Source organism: Bufo gargarizans, chromosome 6 (assembly GCF_014858855.1).
Source record: "Bufo gargarizans isolate SCDJY-AF-19 chromosome 6, ASM1485885v1, whole genome shotgun sequence".
Lineage (NCBI taxonomy): Eukaryota > Metazoa > Chordata > Amphibia > Anura > Bufonidae > Bufo > Bufo gargarizans.
The window spans coordinates 287660188-287679909 of record NC_058085.1 but is presented as its reverse complement, the minus strand read 5'-3'; the positions used below and the strand labels follow the sequence as shown (position 1 = coordinate 287679909).

Here is a 19722-nt window from a genome sequence, read left to right as displayed (position 1 = left end):
GCAGCCTATGACTGGCTTCAGCAGTGTTGTGTCTCCAAATAGCATGTGACCCAACAATAATGTGTTGCTTAGGGACACATCACCTCTGAGACCAGTAATTGGCTACAGTGGTGCACGTGACCCCATCTGTCGAGAAGTTTACAAGATGGGGACCAGAAGACCACTAATGGAAAGTGAGTATGATTTTTTTTAAACAAGTAGAGCACACTGCTAGTAAAAGTTAACAATGACTGAGATGGACTGTCCAGGATTTAAAAAAACATGGTATTTTTCTTCCATAAGCAGTGCCACATCTGTCGATGGGTTGTATCTGGTATAGCAGCTCAGCTCTATTAAAGTGAATGGAGCTAAGCTACAACACACAGCCTGTAGACATCTCTGTTTACTTGGCTTTGTTTAGTCTGGCTGAGAGACATATGGTCTTGGTTTAGGTAATAAAATGATGGGTGAAGCCCAACCAGTAGGCACTTCCAATCCACAAAGTAATTTGAGAAAGGCCGAATGCACACGGCTGTTGTTCACGGCCGTGAGCGGTCCGTGGAACCGCGGCCTGGATTCCTGCTGAGTGCAGGAGCGCACGGCGTCATGGGTTGCTATGACGCCGTGCGCTCCCTGCTGCCGCCACAACTGTTTTAATAAGAGTAGGCTGAGTGAACATAATGATAAGATAATTCACTATCTTTAATGTTACAACATGCCATTTATAACTAAAACAAACTACCATAGGCCCTAAATCCACAAAACATTTGAAGAAATGGCCTCACCTCACTAAGCCTGCAGCATTCTTCCATATATTCGTCCAGGCTGTCACTTGTTTGGCATCTTTTTAACTGATGCAAATTCTGGATATCATCAAAAGTGTCTTTGTAAAAGTCATCCATGGCTTTGGTTTCCTCCTCCATTGTAGAAGAAAGCTCTGTATTAAACAAAGTGATGGCTGAAGGTTCATGTTCCTCGCCACATGGCGGTAAATCTAGCTCTTCCTCTTGGCAGTCAATAAAATCTTCTACATTATTTTCATTGTCATCACAATTTTCTTTACCGTGGTCCACGTGTTCTACATCTGAAATAAAGGTATGGGTCACATGTACAGTTGCGCCTGCGCTGATTTCCATGTGGCCTACAGTGGGTGATGAAGATGCACTAAGCACCCCAGAATCACAGGACGAATCCCTGCTGTGCATCACAAAACTCTTTGCAGAACCTTTAGGAGTAGAAGGTGAGTTGGCTCCACTTGGTATTTCAACCCCAGAATCCTCTGACTCAAACTTGTATATCCGCTTGAATTGCTGCAGAGGGTCACACACTGTCAGTTCACATATATTACTTTCTTTAGCCAGAACATCAGACGGACAATCAGAACACGCATCTGTGTGATCGAATCGATCTCCATTTATACTGTGAGTACTTATCGAGTCATTTTCATAATCATTAATTAGCTTTTTCATGTGTGTCAGCACTACTTCACCTTCATGTGAGGCACTTTTCTTTCCTGTGAAAACCAAAAAAACTTGTCAAATACTGAAGAACATACACTTAAACAATAAAGGAAGGTTATTTGTGGATCTTCTCTTTGTTGTTCCTTCTCAATCAATTTAATTGGACTTATCGCTTAACGCCCTAAAGACGGGTTTACACCGCACAATGATACAGCCGATTGTCGGGAAGGAAGCGTTCCTTCCAGACAGTCGGCTGCTCGTTCAGTGATTTCACAGTATAACAATGAGGGATCGCTATTGTGATCACTAATCCCCATTCAGAATCGTTGTTTTGACAGCACTATCTGAAGCCTAGAAACAACAGGGTCACCCTATCGGGTGATCGGCGGCACATTTAGATGGGCAGATTGTAGGGAATGAGCAGTCGCAAGAATGGTCGTTCCTGATAATCTACCAGAGAATCAGGCAGTCTAAATCCACCTTAGCACTTTGTTGAATGCATCAGACCAACACTGGAAGACCTTTTTATTGCTGTCTACATTCACACATAATTCAGTAGGGGTCTTTGTGGTATAGTTCACAACTTCAATGCTACAGCTCTATATGTGTATTTATTTATTTATTTTTAATTTATTGTACCCATAGTTTCAATTAACACCTTCTGGCTCTCCCCACTTTTGGCCTTCTGAACCCAAAGTTAATTTTAGTTGCCACATTATGAATATTATAATTTTTATAATTGAGTCATATTACTATTTATTCACTCCTTTGCGTTTTGCTGGACAAGAAAACATAAAAAACAAGAACTTTTTTGTAATAAAAGTACTGAACTTTGGGGTTATGAGGTTACCAGATATGACTTTATTATTTGATGTTTTCCAATTAAAATGTAATAATATTTAATGTTTCTTTTCTTTTTGCTATTTCTTGTACCATCAGTTTATTTGTATTTTCTATATTATGTGTTTATTTATTTTATCTTATTTTAAGCCCATAATATAATTGTCTTTATTGATCTTTATTTTGTTGCTAGAGTATCCTTGTGTTCTCTCTTCTGTATGTACTGGTAGTCATTGAAGAAATCCTTCAGTTCCTTTAGTGTATGGAGACTTACTTGAGGCAACACGAATAGAAAGTATGTAAATTAGCTCTCTTCCAAGGAATAACCAGAGACTCATCCAAAAGGAAGAGACAATAAGCAGGAGGAGTTTCTAGCTCGAATGGTACAAAGTAGATTTCTTCCCTTTGGAGCTGTAATAAACATACTTGTCCGGGCTCCAGCAGCGTGATCCTCAGCTCTGGCACCCGCATGCAGGGAGAGACGCGCTGCTGAGCCACACCCCCCCAGCGACGCGTCCACGTCCATAGTTACAGAGCGTATGCTGTGCTTTCTCCCCGCAGCATGCGTGGACTGGGAAAACCCCCTAATTGCATTAGACCATTTCCAGTGATAGTCTTTGTTAGCTCAATAGCGTTGTTTCCCTGTTCCTGTATTGTTATTGGTACTCTATGTTTCTGACCCTGGCTTGTCTTCTGACTACTCTCTGTCTCATGCTTTGGTACTGCGTAGCCCATCTGGTTCTGACCCATTTCATACAACTCAGCTTTTGTGTTGTTTGTACTGTTTGTCTTGTTTGTCCTGCACTTATACTAGTGTAGGGACTGTCGTCCAGTTGCGGTTCTTCCATATATGGTTTACACTGCAAGTAGGTAGGGTTCTAGTTCAGGCAGTCACTGTCCTCGTCTGTCCCCATCTACAGTCATGACAGGAGTAGAGCTAATTTATATAGTCTTTCTATGCCAAAAACAAACAAACAGATAAATGGTGGAGATCAGAGTTTTCTACTGTGGGAATGTGGCTAGTCAATCCTGCCAATTTTGGTAATAAAATTCTTTCAAATCCCATACCAAAACTGTCATGTGGAACAATGCCTAAAACAGTTTCTATGGAAAGACATGTGTATGCATATGGCATACATAATGTGCACAGTAGTTAATAGGGATAAAAACACCAGAGCGTGCTGCAATGAAAAAACAAACCAAAAAAAACCATTGGCCCGGATTTAATAATGTGTCTACGCAAATTGGTGCATCTAGGGCTTCTACACTTTTTCCTAGGATGCTTGATAAGGGGGTCGGAGATTAATGGATGTGCCACAATTCTGGTGTAAAAATCTGTCTCAAACTAAGCCAACTAATAGTCAGAGAAAGGTGTCTATACCTGCACCAGATTTAACATCCAGCCTCAGCGCATGTGATAAATGCAGATCTATGGGAAATGGGGACTCAATGGTTAGCACTGGTGTCTTGCTGTGCTGGGGTCCTAGGTTTGAATCCAACCAAGGACAACATCTGCATGGAGTTTGTATGTTCTCACCGTGGGTTTCCTCCGGGTACTCCGGTGTCCTCCCACACTCCAAAGACATACTGATAGGGAACTTAGATTGTAGCCCCATTGGGGACAGTGTGATGATAATGTCTGTAAAGCGCTGCAGAATATAGTAGAATAAAATAAATAAATCTAGAAAGCCCATCTAAGTTTACGCCATCTTCGGGATTAATAAATCTGGGTCACTGTTTATAACATACTGCTCTTTCTCTTTTAGTTTTGTACAAAATAAGCCTAAAAAAACACTTCTTAAGCAACATCGTTCAATGAGCACCTTTTCTTTGGAATTTTACCAGAGCCCATGGAAACAATGTGATAAATCATCTTGAAGAAAATGAAATGTGCCAGACATTCCTTCCCTTGCACTGAGATGTTGAATTTCCTCTCACATCCAGAGTAAATACAATACACACCTGCTGATCTTAAGAAATAATTCAGAAGTAATATTCAAAAGCCACACAAACATCTGACCTTGTTTGCTACTGAATTAGTAATGTGTATGGATGTTGTCAGGAAGTCATTAAAACTCAGTAATTGAATTGGTTTGTAGTAGAATCAGTAGCTTTATGAGAGTCGCACAGTAATAGTTCTTGCTACTAGTGATGATAACAAACTGCTTAAGGGCTCATGCACACGAACGCGTCCATTTTGTGGTATGCAATCCACGGATCCGCAAAATACGGATACTGGCCTTATTCAAGCAGCATTTTACTACTAGAACTGGCTATTCTCCAAACTGACAGGAATAGGACATATTCTATCATTTGTGGAGCGGCCTTATGAATGCAGACAGCACATGGATGACATCCGAATCTTTTTGCGGACCAGTACAAATTATATAAATGCGTATTAGACGCAGACCAAAGTTACAGTCATGTGCATGAGGCCTAAGGCAACTCCTCCCAAGCGGACTTAGGCTACTTTCACACTAGCGTTTTTGCGGATCCGTCATGGATCTGCAAAAACGTTTCCGTTACAATAATACAACCGCATGCATCCGTCATGAATGGATCCAGTTGTATTATGTCTTCTATAGCCATGAACACCATTGAAAGTCAATGGGAGATGGATCCGTTTTCTATTGTGCCAGATTGTGTCAGAGAAAATGGATCCGTCCCCATTTACTTACATTCTGTGCCAGGACGGATCTGTTTTGCTCCGCTTCGTCAGGCGGACAGCAAAACGCTGCAGGCAGCGTTTCGTTTTGGTGTCCGCCTCCAGAGCGTAATGGTGACTGATCGGAGGCAAACTGGTGCATTCTGAGCAGATCCTTTTCCATTCAGAATGCATTAGGGCAAAACTGATCCGTTTTGGACCGCTTCTGAGAGCCCTGATCGGATATCACAAACGGAAAGCCAAAACGCTAGTGTGAAAGTAGCCATAGGGTACTTTGGGGATTATTTTATAGAGAAGGCTGTAATTTAGAAGATGCATCTCAATTATCTATATTATTAATTTTTAGGTACTATTGTAACATTGAAAGCTACACGTGCCCCTTCTTGTGGCAATATAATTACAGACTTTATAATAAGTAATTGATTGAGTGGATTCCATGTGAGTTAAGTGAATAAAAGGAAGTTCAATAATGAACAGGAACATCTTTGGCTCAGATGAATAAAGTAAGCATTGTTCTTCTATCCCCTGGAAAAAAATTCCATTTTTATAGTCCATCTACTACAGTACACAATTATGTTATTCTGTACAGTGTATCATTTACATTTCCAAAATTTGTGCGTCCTGTTTATCCAGCTACAACAATGATGGGGTAAGAAGCCAGTAAGATAGCAAGTACAAAACCACAGCCCATTACCTCAAGCAGGTTATTATATGGCAGCACGTTCACGCCAAGACTTAAGCAATACTGGATCTGTTATTTTTGTTTCTTCTGTGCACTGATATCAAGTATTCATGATAATCGTATACCAATTATGTATTTAACCTTAGTGCATCCATGCAGATGCTTTAGAATGAATGGGCTATGATCAAAAAAATAATCAAGCAATGCATTCATATATACATATAAAACATGCACAGTGTAATATTGGATTCTAAATAATGTAATATATTATCTTTAGAGGTAACTTAAACTTACTCTCCAGCCAAAAGCTGAAACAATTTAGTTTTGACTGGAAATGTTCCCATATCCTTCCTAGTAAACAGGGCAGCTGTACTTGGGTGCCACCACACTATGCCTGTTGCAGTTACGTGTATGGTGTAATACTGGAGTCTATTGAATTAGCATTTAACTCTTCACACTCTGTTGTTTTTGTAGCCACCACTTCATACAATTCATCCTGTCTTGGTGTGTACAGCTGGGCATCCTCCATTCTCTGATTATAAAGATGTTCATTAACTCCAACACCCCAGCAGTAACATTAATATAGGAAAAACCCTCCCAAACTCTCACTTTTTTATTGTAGATTTTGATTTTATGTCTGAAGTAAATATAGTTGGCACACAAATTTATGTGACATAACTAATTTTAGCCTGAAACGGGGTATTCCGATTAGATTAAGTTATAAGTATTAGATTGATGGGGGTCCTACTGCTGGGACCCCCCTGATCAGGAGAATGGGGTCACTCACCTCTAGCAGACCCCTGAAATGAACAGAGTCCCATTCGCACCTGTGTGTGGCTGCTCCATTCATTTCTATGGAAGTTCCAGAGATAGCCGACTACAGAGTTCACCCATCTCTTGAATTCCCATAGAAATGAATGGAGCGGCTGCTCCGTTCATTTCAGGGTGGCTGCAATTTATGTAGTTTTTGAAAAAAATATTATACTACTTGCATAATAAAAAAAACCTTGTTTTTACAAAATTATCGGTTTTCGTGTGACTGCATTCCAAGGCTGGCTGAGTATCATAGCTAGCTGCTTTAATCCTTCATATCTCAGACTCTTTATGAGCTAGAGATGTGGGCCTGGTCTTGTTTAAAAGCTAAAAATCTAATGCAGTTGCTATTATTCCCAACCTGATTTCTAAAGATATAGAGTAGCTAATGCTGCAATCTCTGTCTTGTTTTAAAGCTCAGATTGCTAGCTTTCAAACAACACAATGGGGCAGATCAAAACTGGTGTAAAGGAAAACTGGTTTAGATGCCAATAGCAACCAATAAAATTCCACTTTTCATTTTTCAGAGTTCCTTTGGAAAATGAAAGGTAGGATTTGATTGGTTGTTATGGGCAACTAAGCCAGTTTTCCTTTACATAAGTTTGATAAATCACCCCCAATATCTCTAGCTCCTACAGAACTTTAGATATGAAAGCTTACAGTAGCCCACCATCTCACCCTAATGCCTGAGGTCTGCTTGGGCTGAATAGTTCCTTTTCTCAAAGCCCGAACAGTTCTTTGGCAAAAATGTTCGAGGATTAGTGAATAAATTTAAATCAGGTTATAGCCAGGACTTCAACCGCTATTATAGTAATACCTGACAAATTGTAGGAAGTAAAATAGTAAAAGAGCCAGATCTAAACATCCTTAAAGGGGTTATCTGGGAATTTGATATCGATGACCTATCTCAAGGATAGGTAGGTCATCAATATCAGATCGAGGGAAGCTCCGGTGAGCACTACTCTCTCTTCACAAACTTGTATAGCGACTGCGCTTGGTATTGCAGCTGAGCCTCTTTCATTTGAATGGGAATTAGCTTTGCCTAGGCCATGTGTAAGGTGACAATGCTGTCCTAGAAAGACCTCATAGAGCTTCTTCCAATACTGTAGGTGATCCACCGGGGTGCCAGAAGTTGGATCACTGACAGTCTGATATTGATGACCTATCCTGAAGATAGGTCATCAATATCAAATTTCTGAATAACCCCTTTAATTGTTGACAAATTGGGCAACATTCTGTTTGCAAAATCTTCCTGGAACAGAAGCCATGCAGCCAGACCCTGTCCACGATGTCTAATGCATTTTTGGGGAATTTTACTCTTAAGCAAATGGTAGTAGAATTCCTGTCAGTAGGAGAAAGACGAGGTGATGAAAGAAAGAAGAAAGGATCAGGAGTAGAAAGGCAGGACAAGCAGGGAGTGTGAGAGAGAAGAGGTAAAATACAACATTGTTTACTATTCTTTCACAATATACACAGGTACCATAAATCACATCATCCTTATCTACTTAACTGACTATTACTCAGGATGAATAATCCTAAACATTAGTGTGCACCTACCGTAATTCATAAATGAAAATATATGAATAGTTTTTCTTTCCCTGCCTGCAGCCTCCCTGTTCATAAATTTCCACATTCACTAAAACATTAATCTCTGCAGGGATTCTCAAATGTTTTCCTCCTCATCAGCCATGGTAATACCGGAAACCCACCATCAAACTACCAGGAAGCGCCCATGTTAGCCTCACAGCTGTGACCAACATATGCCACTGTGAATATTAACCCTTAGCAGGACCATATACCACAGTGCAGCACCCTAAAAACACCAAGCAAATGTAGCACAAAATAACTACCTGGAAACACCAAACAGCACAGTGCTGCACAAAAAAAACCTCCCCAGAGGTGCCAAAAATTACAACAGAGGAGCACAAAGGTCTTCCCCAGAAGAGTCAAAGAAATGCCAAAGCGCAACACAACATTCTTTTGCAGCAGCACCAAACAAATAATACAGTGCAGCACCAGTGGTTGCCACATAGTCTCCCTTTCCAAGCCTTCCCCACTGGAAGCAGCATTGTTCCCTTTTCTTAACACTCCCCCATTGGCAGCAGAATTGTATTCTTTCCTCTTCAGCACCCTTTTAAGTTTAAGGTGTGCAGTTCCATTTCTATTACTTATATGCAAATTTCAAGTCATGCTCATGCTGTATTCACATTGCATTTACAGTGTCCATAAAAGGTATATTTTGGAGCACTGCCCAACTTCAATTTTAGCATTCGTCACCCATAAGCTCCCATGTTAAAACATGTATACCACACACTAAACTCTTTTTTACTGGATGATTCTGTATGGCATAGCGGAGCAATTCCATACAGCACAAAAACATAGTATACTGACATATACCAGACAGACTGAGGCCAAAAGAAGATGAAGGTGCTACAAGGTTCCAATAATGGGATTTACAGCGGATCTGAGACAAGTGTCAGTGTATTTAGCCAATAAATCCCTTGTTCTCTTTGAGTTTTAGGTCAGTGCTTGAGGATACGACATTCAAGCAACCTCACAATTACATGGAATGGGCACTTGGCTGTGTTGATGTGGCAGTGTGTCTCTGCTGCGTTAGCGTCGGGTTCGATGATTGCCACTACACATCATTACCTATTGTATTGATACAATGTCTCACCTTTACCCGTGTCCTCTATAGATCATCCTGTGTGGAATTTATTAGAAGACCTCATGCACATCTTAAAGTGTCAAGCCTGATAAGACAGTATGAGCATGTTAAGACTGGACTAAAGAAGATTAAAGGATAACCTGTCAACAGTGTTTAGAATTTGAAAGGAAAGAGGCAGCATGAAGAGCCGTGTTTGGGGAAAAACATCCCATGCAGAGGGCTCTGATCTGTAACGTGATTTCAGACAGTTGAAAGGATTTCATCTGATTATTTTCCTAATTTGTGGCTTCAGACAAAAGGTTGTTTTTAGAATTCATGGCTTATGATCCAGCAAAGATAAGATCATTTATGGGACTGTGGCGTTTGGGCAGGGAGTGAGTCACTGTCATCACAGAGTTTCCAGTCCTGTTTAGACAGATGCTATAGGGGCGCAGGATGTACATCACTTGAACAATGGCACCTTGCCGTTTCCACAATCCCTTTGATCAAGCTCACTACTAAAATCATACAATCACTGCTATATAAACCTGCCTGCCTGTGTTTATTTAATTGATTTCCATTGAATTATTAACATATTTTACAATAATGAATAGGGAGAGCTACATAAAGGGGCTCTACTGCATTGAATGCGTTCACGCCACAATTTTGTCCCATGCATGACATATGTGTTAAACGGATGCCATAGGTATTCTCCACCATAGAGTGGCAATGTTCAAAGACATATTCTTTTAAGGACCATGCACACTATGTGTTTTGTGGTCTTCAAAACATGGATACTGGCCATGTGCATGCCGCCATTTTTTTCCCACCTCTTGTAGAAATGTCCCATTCTTGTCAGCAAAACGAACAAGAATAGGACATGTTCCATCTTTTTTTGTGGGGCCTAGGAATGGCATACAGATGCGGACAGGAATAGAGAAAAGTGCCTCATCTGTTCAAAGGCTGTACCCCCGCTTCAGTCACCTGGATGGAAAGGAGCTGCAATGCCCATCAGATATGGCACTCCTCCTGGAGTAAAAGCCTCTTTATCTTTACCCCATACAAGACAATAGATGATACACTGTAAAATCACAACGACTTTAGAACTGCTTGCTTATTGTTTCCAATGACAATCAGCAGAAATTGTGAATGTACTATATTATTTATACAGGTTATAGCCCAGGAGCACTAGCAGAAAAGTCCTAAAATATATTAAAAAGTTACTAAACATTTATATAGATTCATTTTAATACCGTATACAGTGTAAAAAAAAGGTTTCGCGATGGACACGTGCTTTATCATCTTCATTGCATATAGTCAAATAGTATTTTACCAGATTAAAGGTATGGCATAGCCGCCGTCACTGTAGTATAGCTGCTGGCAGTGGATCAATTAGAGGCTGTATTATTGGGACGCAGATATAGCTACAGCAGCTACTAGATAATGGAACATCATACAGGTTCATAGATGTGGAATAGATCAATGGCCAATCACATATTACATACACACATTCTCCATTATGTCAAAAAATGCAAAATTTCAAAAGCCTTGCCCTTGTTTCTGCTCATTCATGATTAGGATGAGACGGGTCATAGCTTAAAAATTATAGTTAATAAATCCTAATAAATCTGTAGCAATTTTATTGCAGTGTTCTCATTCTTTAACTACCAGTTCATTGGCAAGCAATAAAACCATTGAGACTTTCTTCATATTATCATTACCATGAATTATTATTATTATTATTTATTATTAAAGCGCCATACATTCCATAGCGCTGTACATATGAGAAGAGGTATACATACATAATACAGGATACAGAACTGTATATGACATTTACTATAGTTTTTATCATGATGATACCAAACCAATTTTTTTTAAGATATGCGCTTTACATTTTGGACTCTCTAATGGTCTGATGGGGGAGTCACTTTGCTTAGGGTCAGGTCTCATGCCATTTTTAAAGTGGCTGTCTGACCACTAGTAAAACACCCTATTAAAATATAAAGTTAAGGTGGTGCCATGTAATGTACCATTCCACCTCAGCTTTCCCCTTGGTAACAGGTGGTTATGGAGGTGCAAGCTTCATTCTGTGGTGCCCACGATGTGTATAGGGTATACACCCTATTGGCCAAAATGATAGCCCGTGATTCCTGCGGTCCTAGATATTGTGCGCACTGCTTTTTCCTACTATGATAGTCATATTAATAGCAAAGCAATCTCAGCGGACCACGGCTTCTTCAATTCATATGCTTAGCATTTATTCCATTAATATTTATTTGGTAAAGACTGTAAAGATTTATGGAATAAATGCTAAGCATATGAATTGAAGAAGCCGTGGTCCTTTGCTATTGATTTGGAGTTCGCACTTTTCTCGTGCGGACGATAGTCGAGTTCCGATCCTTTCTACTTAAGTCATATTAATAGCACTGTATCCTAGCCATGGACACCGATACTAGCTATGCCTCTGCCTAAACTCGTATTTCTTAAAGTTAATAATCCAGAAATTCTGTATAGATGTTAAAAAGCGTGCAATATCAGTATAAATCCTACCTCTCTTCCAATGCGGCAAGATAGAAAAGGTTTTGTGCCAGTTAAACATTGTCCCCCTCTGACAAGCAGATTGCTGCAGCTTGCCGTGCACTTGTGTCTCTCTCCAGAAAACAGGGACTTGGAACTTAGGCTGCGGAATCCTCTTTTGCTTAATCGAAAGCTAGAAAGTAATGAGCTTCTCGGTCAGTATCCATGATTGTCCGCATCGCCGAGGTCCCCGTTTGCAATATGTACAGCCAGTTATCTAAGGAGAGCCAGCTTTCCAGCTGGAAGAGGAACTGGAGACTGGATTCTTGTCTCTGCCACAGAGGAAACTGAGCTAAAAGCTCAATCAGTGCTGGCTCTTTCAGAGGCTGTTCTGAACTGTAGGTGGCTCCCGGCCAGGAGTGACTGAAAAAAAAGGGAGCAGCCCTTAGGAATGTATCTCCCTTGGTCGATAAGCCAAGATGACTAGATGGCTTGAAACTACCTCTGCGAGGAGAGAACCCCTGAAAATGCCTGAGATATTACACAACCTTAGAACACACTCTGCATCCAGCATAATAGAATAATAGTAAAAAAAAAAAAAAAAAAAAAAAAGACTGAAGTAACGGGAGCAATGAAGGGTAAAATCTATTGCAAACAAAGATTCCAACTATTAGCTCATGAGTAAATATTATTTTACTGTCTTCTATGTGTATGATACCGGCAAGATTGTTTGCTTTTTGACAGAGGGAAGCAGCGTTTTAGTGCTGACATTTTATGATTTGACATTACATGGTTTTTAATGTTATTTTCTGCTTTACCTCACACAACCTCAACAGCTTTGATAATTTTTCCGAAACTGATACAAAACAATACAAATGCAATAAAAATTCACTTACATTAAATCTATTCCTAACTGGCACTGCAGATCAATTTTACACCGCCGAAATTCTGGAAAATATGTCAAACATTAATGGCCATTTATATTCTTCACAGGAAAGGTGAGATGAGTAGAGATGAGCGAAGTTTTGAAAAATTAGCCAAGTTAGCTAAGAAATTAGATTTGTTCCAAATGAATTCATCACAAATTATTAAATTAATATATAGCTATACATCAGGTATACCCAGGCCGCTCTGCCTTAGGGTACGACCCCACTGAGCGGCTGTGCTGCGGGCAGGGTGCGGCAAGCTGCAGTGAAGAACCGCGCAGCAAATTAGCACGCAGCTGCCTTTCATTTAATAATGAAGACTGCACCTGTATAGTTATTCTTCATTGTTAAAGGGGTTGTCTCTTCGTGGACAATATCGTTAGGATATGCCCCATTGTCTTATAGGTGCGGGTCCCACTGCTGGGACCCGCACCTATATCGAGAACGAAGCCCCGCAAGTGAAGGAGGGCGCACTGCGCATGCGCAGCCACCCTCTATTAATTTTCTATGTGTCCGGGGAAAATAGCCGAACGCTGGCTTGGCTATTTCCGTCGGCCCCATAGAAACTAATGGGAGCGGGGACCGTGCATGCGTGGTATGCTCCCATTCACTTCTATAGGGAACCGGCTTGGTGGTGGCCAGACCGAAGTCCTCCAGCCACCACCTTGCGGGACCTGCACCTATTAATATTTAATATTAAAGCGCCATTTATTCCATAGCGTTGTACAGAGAAGAGGTATACATACATACATAATACAGATAATTGCACTAATCATAAACAAGACAAGTTACAAACTGGTACAGAAGGAGAGAGGGCCCTGCCCGTGAAGGCTTACAATCTACATGGAATGGGAGAAGGACACAGTAGGTGCGGGTAAAGTTGGTCATGGCGGTATAGAGGCAACAGGGTCACTGGTTGGAGGCTTGTCTGAAGAGGTGGGTTTTCAGGTCTCTTTAGAAGGATTCCACTGTAGGTTAGAGTCTGATGTGTTGGGGTAGCGAGTTCCAGAGTTTGGGGGATGCACAGGAGAAATCTTGGAGTCGATTGTGGGAAGAGGCGATAAGAGGAGAGAATAAGACTACACCTATAGGACAATGGAGGCATATACTAGCGATATACCCCTTTAATGGCCGCAGGGCACCTTTAAACAAGGGCTGTTGCTAGTATGGAGTTTGGTTGGGTAGGTGTGAAGACAATATGCATATTATTGCTGTTCTTGCCTGCAGGTTATTTGACAGTAAAATCAAGGAAAAGAAGATACAAAACATCCTGCACAATATGATAGTAAATATGCGGATGTGCATGGCTACATTTATAAAGTCACAGAAAATAATGCACTAAAACAATGAGTCTCAGATTTTATTATTAGGGTGAGGGCTTAGTCCATATATTATTATATTTGCATCTATTGTTTTAGCGCATTATTGTCCGTGATTTTATTTGACAGTAAAAACTGAATATTAATCGTCCTACCCACTTCTCCAACCCCAGCGCTGTCCTGCCCTACATGTAGGACCCCTTCTTCTGCCATCTGCTTTTCCTCCTTTTCCACATCATCTAATATCAATGAGAATACGTCATCAGGAACATCCAGCTCCTCCTCTCTCTGCACCTTGCTGACTTTTATAGGACATGGAGACCTTGAAGGATGATTTGTTAGAAGTAAGACCAGCAAATGATGAGGATGGTCCTGTCCCCCTAAGAGGTGCAGACTGGATGGTATTGGTTGGCATGCTGGCACTGGAATAATAAAGGCTTCCATCTTATTAGTATTGAATTACATTTATGGCTGATGTAGGATAAGTAAATAAAACTGACGCAGAATTAGTCTCCCTGCACTCTCCCTCTCCAATATTCTTCTAGTAATCAGCAACACTGTCCATAGCGCATGAGCACTTGCCACGTCTCCCCCTATGCTCAGCTCACAGGACAATGGAGGAGACCGCAAGGGATGAGGGTTTTGTAGGGCTGTGACATCACAGGGGATAGCTATCTGCGGATTGGCTGGGCGCACGGCATTATGGGTGATGTCGTGTTTTTCGAACTTCCCCCTTTCATGTAATCGCTTTGTGATTCATTGCAAATCGCTTTCCTAAACTTTGAACCGATTTCTGCTTGAATGTTTCGCTTCGCTCAACACTAGTGATAAGTGTACCACTGGAACACAATGGTATTATGGCTGTGCATATGTGCAACAACAGCTCCATTCAAATAGGGGACACTGTTCTTGTAATGGATGGGGCATAGGCATTACTATAGCCATAGCACTTGCTATAGGGGCCAGAGGTTAAGGGGAACCAGTCAGGTGCAAGAAAATTGTACCTTTTTGTGGAGAATAACAATATGGCGGCTTTTTGAAATTATGTGGGTTTTGTGATAAATTGCGCTATTTTACACATTTTTAATTATTGCAATGTGTGTTGCTGTTTTCATTTACTTACACTAGGTGGTAGGGGCCCCATTTTATTTTGCTATAGGACTCAGTGAATCATAGTTAAAATCCTGGATAGGGGTCTTTTTGGTCGGACCCCAGGAATCAAACACTTCTCATCTATCCTGTGGATAGGTGATAAGTTATGATTCTGGGACAATAACTTATTAAATGCTCGACAGGAGCTTTTGCATTAGCATTAGCTCAGCTGTTATACGAACACTCCTTCAGGGCCCGCACCTGCTTAAAATGTGCTCCATGAAAGTAACATTGCCCCTAAGCCTTGTTGGCAGAGTTAACAAGTGACTGCGTCAATGACTCCTTTGACACAAAAGTGCTTTGAATGTGGTCACGTGGTGCCTTTCAGCCAATCAAGCCAAATGGCACCATAGCCTGCGTACAGCATACATTTTAGATGCCATCAACCATGGTTTAGGATACCATTCAGTGGGTGCAGTAGAGAAACTAAATAGATGAATTGAAAGCAGTGAAATTAATCTAATTGGACCAAAAATAACTTCTGTGTATTGACAGTTCTGTAATCTATTCCATTACACTAAACATATTTTCAGCCACTAGTTATTATAATAATAGGGTCAAAGAGAACCCGTCACCATGAAAATGCAAAGTAAGCTACAGGCTGCATGCTACAGAGGTGGAGCAGACTGATATGTATATATATATATATATATATATATATATATATACTAGCTGAAGGTCCTAGCTTCGCACGGGTATATATAATCTATTTCATTTAATGTTTGTGTGTGCTGGTAAAAGATATCGACAGTATCAACTATAACAGTGACATCCACAGCCCCCCACCTCTTAACACTGACCCCCCCCCCCCCCACACCTGTCTCCTTAAAATGGGACCTCCACAGCAGCCCACCCCCTTAACTTTGCCCTTTACAACAGCCCATCCCCTTAACAGTGACCTCTACAGCACCCGCCCCTTAACACTGACCATAGGTTACAGTCAGCACTGTGCTGTCTGAGCGTGAGCTGCAGGGAGAAAGTCCCCGTCCGTACCACCCCTGCAGCTGACAGAAATTTATTTTTACCTTCATTTTTTTCAATCCCTGTCGGATGTGGAGTGGGCGTGGCCTGGTAAAACCCCACCCCCAAAACTTGGGGGCGGGGTTTTTAAGTATGTTTTTTGAGGGTGGCCTGCCCCCTGAACTGTGACCTCCTCTGCACTCCGCTCCCTTAACAGTGTCATCCACAGCGCCCTGCCCCTTTAAGCTGACCTACAGCAGTGAAGAAAAATGGCTGGGTTGTTATGGAAACCTGGTGTAAAACTGTGTGTATGTGGAGACTAAGGATCTGCGAGCTTCTATTGGCTTATAAGGGACATGTGACCGTGTGTATGGCAGTTGGGATATGAAGAGAAAGACCTGCAGGCTTCTATTGGCTAATGTAGGTCATGTGATGTGCCATATTTTTGGGGAATATCTCAGGAACAGTATGTGCTAGAGACCCAGTCTAAAACCTTCCCGGACACCAGATGTACCTGTGTGCCAAATTTCGTGATTGTAAATGCTACGGTGCGGATTCCTTTAGCGGACATACATACACACACACACATACATACAGTTAGCTTTATATAAATGCTTCCGGAAAACATGTCTGTAACGGATCTCCTGGCACCCCGACCGGGTACCTCCGTTGATAGATGCTCCTAGTGCTTTCCGAGGACTCCAAGCACTCCACTTGACACCGTACGCACTGCAGATCCCACTGCTGCTGCGGCGGTTCGTGGGGTCTGCAGTGCGTATGGTGTCAAGTGGAGTGCTTGGAGTCCTCGGGAAGCACTAGGAGCATCTATCGACGGAGGTACCCGGTCAGGGTGCTAGGAGATCCGTTACATTTGGTGGCAAGCAGTGGGATGGCGTCCTAGTGTGAGGAGAAGCAGCTTGGAGACACCGTTCGTGGAGTATATTGAGGGCAACGCTAGTATCCGTACAGTGCCCCTGGCTACAGCAGGATGGAATCGGCTAGTCTTCAAATAGCGTTCCACTACGATGAGGAAGACCTGGATGGCCGGGATGCATTAAGGAAAGACATCTGGTGCCAGGCCCTGGGTAATGTACAATACCAGTGAGGTGAGAGTCTCCCCAGTGTAGAGCAGCGATTACAGAAGCAAGTGACCCTGCGCATGCCCTTCCTGGGAGAGCAGCCCCTGGAGGAATGGGTGAAGGAACTAGAGCACCGGGTATGGCAGGAGCTATGTTTGGAGGAGCCCTACCTGGCGCTCTGGTGGTATATGGCACAGTATATACCCTGGACATCTGAGCATGACAAGCCAGAGGGAGAGGAGTTTTATGGTCCTGGCTTGTTATGGGAGTCCTTTGCAGAGCCTGACTTCAGGAGCCCTGCACAGTCCTGACTTCAGAACATCTTTTAAGAGAGGGAGGCTAGGCAGGATTGGGATGACCCCCACGAGGTAGAGAAAGACCTGGCTCACCTAGCAACCCTGGAGTGGGAACTGGAGCAGGACTACAGAGATCTCTTCCACTCCATTGAGAGGGCTCAGCGAGAGAGCAGAGTGTCAGACCCAGGTCCAGAGCCCTTCAGCTGGGAGGATATTGTGGAGGTTTACTGGGAAGACCCGACTGAAGTATCCCCTGCTTCAGTACCAGCTACACAGGTAGGGGACCTCATAGACTGGTCCTGGGGGGAACCCCATATGGCAGGTGGAGATGGGACCGAGGTCTCTCCACCGGCCCTACAGAGATGCTGGGCAGTCGGCCCAGATCCCCAACGGCAGCCGGAGTTTCAGGGAGTTGAGACAGTCGGTCTGACTCCCCAGCAGCAGTGTGTTGTAAAGAGAGAAGAGACAACCGATCTCTCTCCCCAACCACAGGGGGACAGCACCCCTAACTCCGATGGTGCAGCTGGGACCGCGGTCTCTGCACCATGCCTACCGGGATGCTGGACGGCCGGTTCAGATCCCCCACCAACCCTGCAGGAATGCCAGGAGGAGGAGGTAAGCGATTCCTCCTCTCCACAGCCGATCTGCAACAAGGTCCTGGGGATAGGATTCCCTGACCACATCCCAGCGGAAGAGCTGGCATCTGGGCAGAGCGCAGTTGGCCTCTGCCCTCCCCTATCCTCTTCTCCAGAGCCGAACTTCCCACAGGATACCCCAGCGGAAGAGCTGGCATCGGGGCAGAGTGCAGTCGGCCTCTGCCCACCAAGTACCTACAGCTCCAAGCTAAAGAGCAACAAGGAAGCAAGGAGTAGCAGATGCCCCCTCAACAGCTGGGGACATACAGAACAGAGCCAGGCCCCAAATTTCAACAGGTCCAGTATTGGGTTGTGGGTGGACTGCCAGACTAACTCAGATACCGACCGGTATCTGGTTAGTCTTCCCTGGGAGGGGGAGATGTGTGGCCAAACCAACCTCGCCACTGGGTTTTGGAGGGGCCTGGCTACCAGCCTCTTGCCTCAGGATTATGGCCTATACTAACTTTAAAGGAAAAGACAGACCGTCCGCACAGCTTAAATCTGTCTTTGGAATTGTATTTTATGTTATGTGAGGGTACCCAGATAGCTAATTTTAGTGTATTCGTGTAGTCTGAGTGCCATTCACCTAATAATGTGCACTCAGACTTGAGCTATCTGGGGATATGTTAAATATCTGTGTTTACTGTAAGGGTTGTGACATTGTATGTTTAAATGGTGATTTCTGTCCTGTTGTCCCCACATGTGTATTGGCGATTTCCCTTTGTCCTGAGAGATAATTGAATTACTCCTCGGGTGTCTCCAGGGCAGAGAGGAGGAAACTATGATGCATTGTGGGGATGTATTGTGTCTATGTATCCTGAATTACTGCATATCTGTCCTGTGTCATAGTCTTCCATCTGGTCCCCTAGGGGCGTGTCCACCAGATGGGGACCTGCATAAATACGGGCGGGTAGCCCTCAATAAAGTGTGCCTGTTTTATCCTTCATCATGTTGAGGCTGGTGTTTGGGTAACTGATCAACACTGGGGGATTGATATACGCTGGAGATTTGCTATACTCCCCTGGCATAACTACTAGCTCTTGTAAGAGCTGTTCCTGCTCTCTGGCTGTAGGAGAGGTTCACCCACTGGAAGTTGAAGCCCGGTCTTGGGTCCAGCGTGGGTGGAGGACGGTGAGACCCCAACCAAGCTGCGGCGGTTCGTGGGGTCTGCAGTGCGTACGGTGTCAAGTGGAGTGCTTGGAGTCCTCGGGAAGCACTAGAAGCATCTATCGACGGAGGTACCCGGTCTGGGTGCTAGGAGATCCGTTACAATGTCATTTATCCATTTAAATTCCTGCTGATTCTGAGCGTTGAAGTCAAGGAGTTGGTCCTATCAGTGATTGGCGGCCTTTTCCCTATGACTGTGTATACACAGATAGACTCTCCTTAAAGACTATGTACACTTTAGGGGTAATTTTTTTAAATTATTGCATTGTAATGATTCTGAGCTAAAAATAGATTTTTCAATAATAATTAAAAATACAGAATCGTTTTTTGTGTACAGAGCTGAGATGCTGTAGTAGCTGCCTGTGGATATTCTGTCAGACCAGGAGCTGACAGACTCATTATCTCTGCTTTCTGACCTTATAAACACACATTAAAGCTCAATCCTTCTTACTGATAAGAATGTGTCTTAAAGGGGTTTTCTGGGCTTTTAGTACTGATGACCTATCCTCAGAATAGGTCATCAATATCAGATCGGCGGGGGTCCGAAACCCGGCACCCCTGCCGATGAGCTTTATGAGGAGCTGC

The 19722-nt window shown here is 42.8% G+C and overlaps 1 protein-coding gene across 1 annotated transcript in view; it reads right to left on the bottom strand.

Moving 5' to 3' along the window:
* Positions 1-12054, bottom strand: part of LOC122941208 — a 57617-nt gene extending 45563 nt beyond the window's left edge. Inside the window, exons 1-2 of the mRNA XM_044298272.1 lie at positions 11637-12054; positions 765-1492 (exon numbers count right to left, since the gene is read on the bottom strand). Of these exons, the coding sequence (XP_044154207.1) occupies positions 765-1492; positions 11637-11685 (777 nt within the window). The 5' untranslated portion in view covers positions 11686-12054. The remainder of the gene's footprint in view (positions 1-764; positions 1493-11636) is intronic.
* Positions 12055-19722: the final 7668 nt, after the last annotated feature.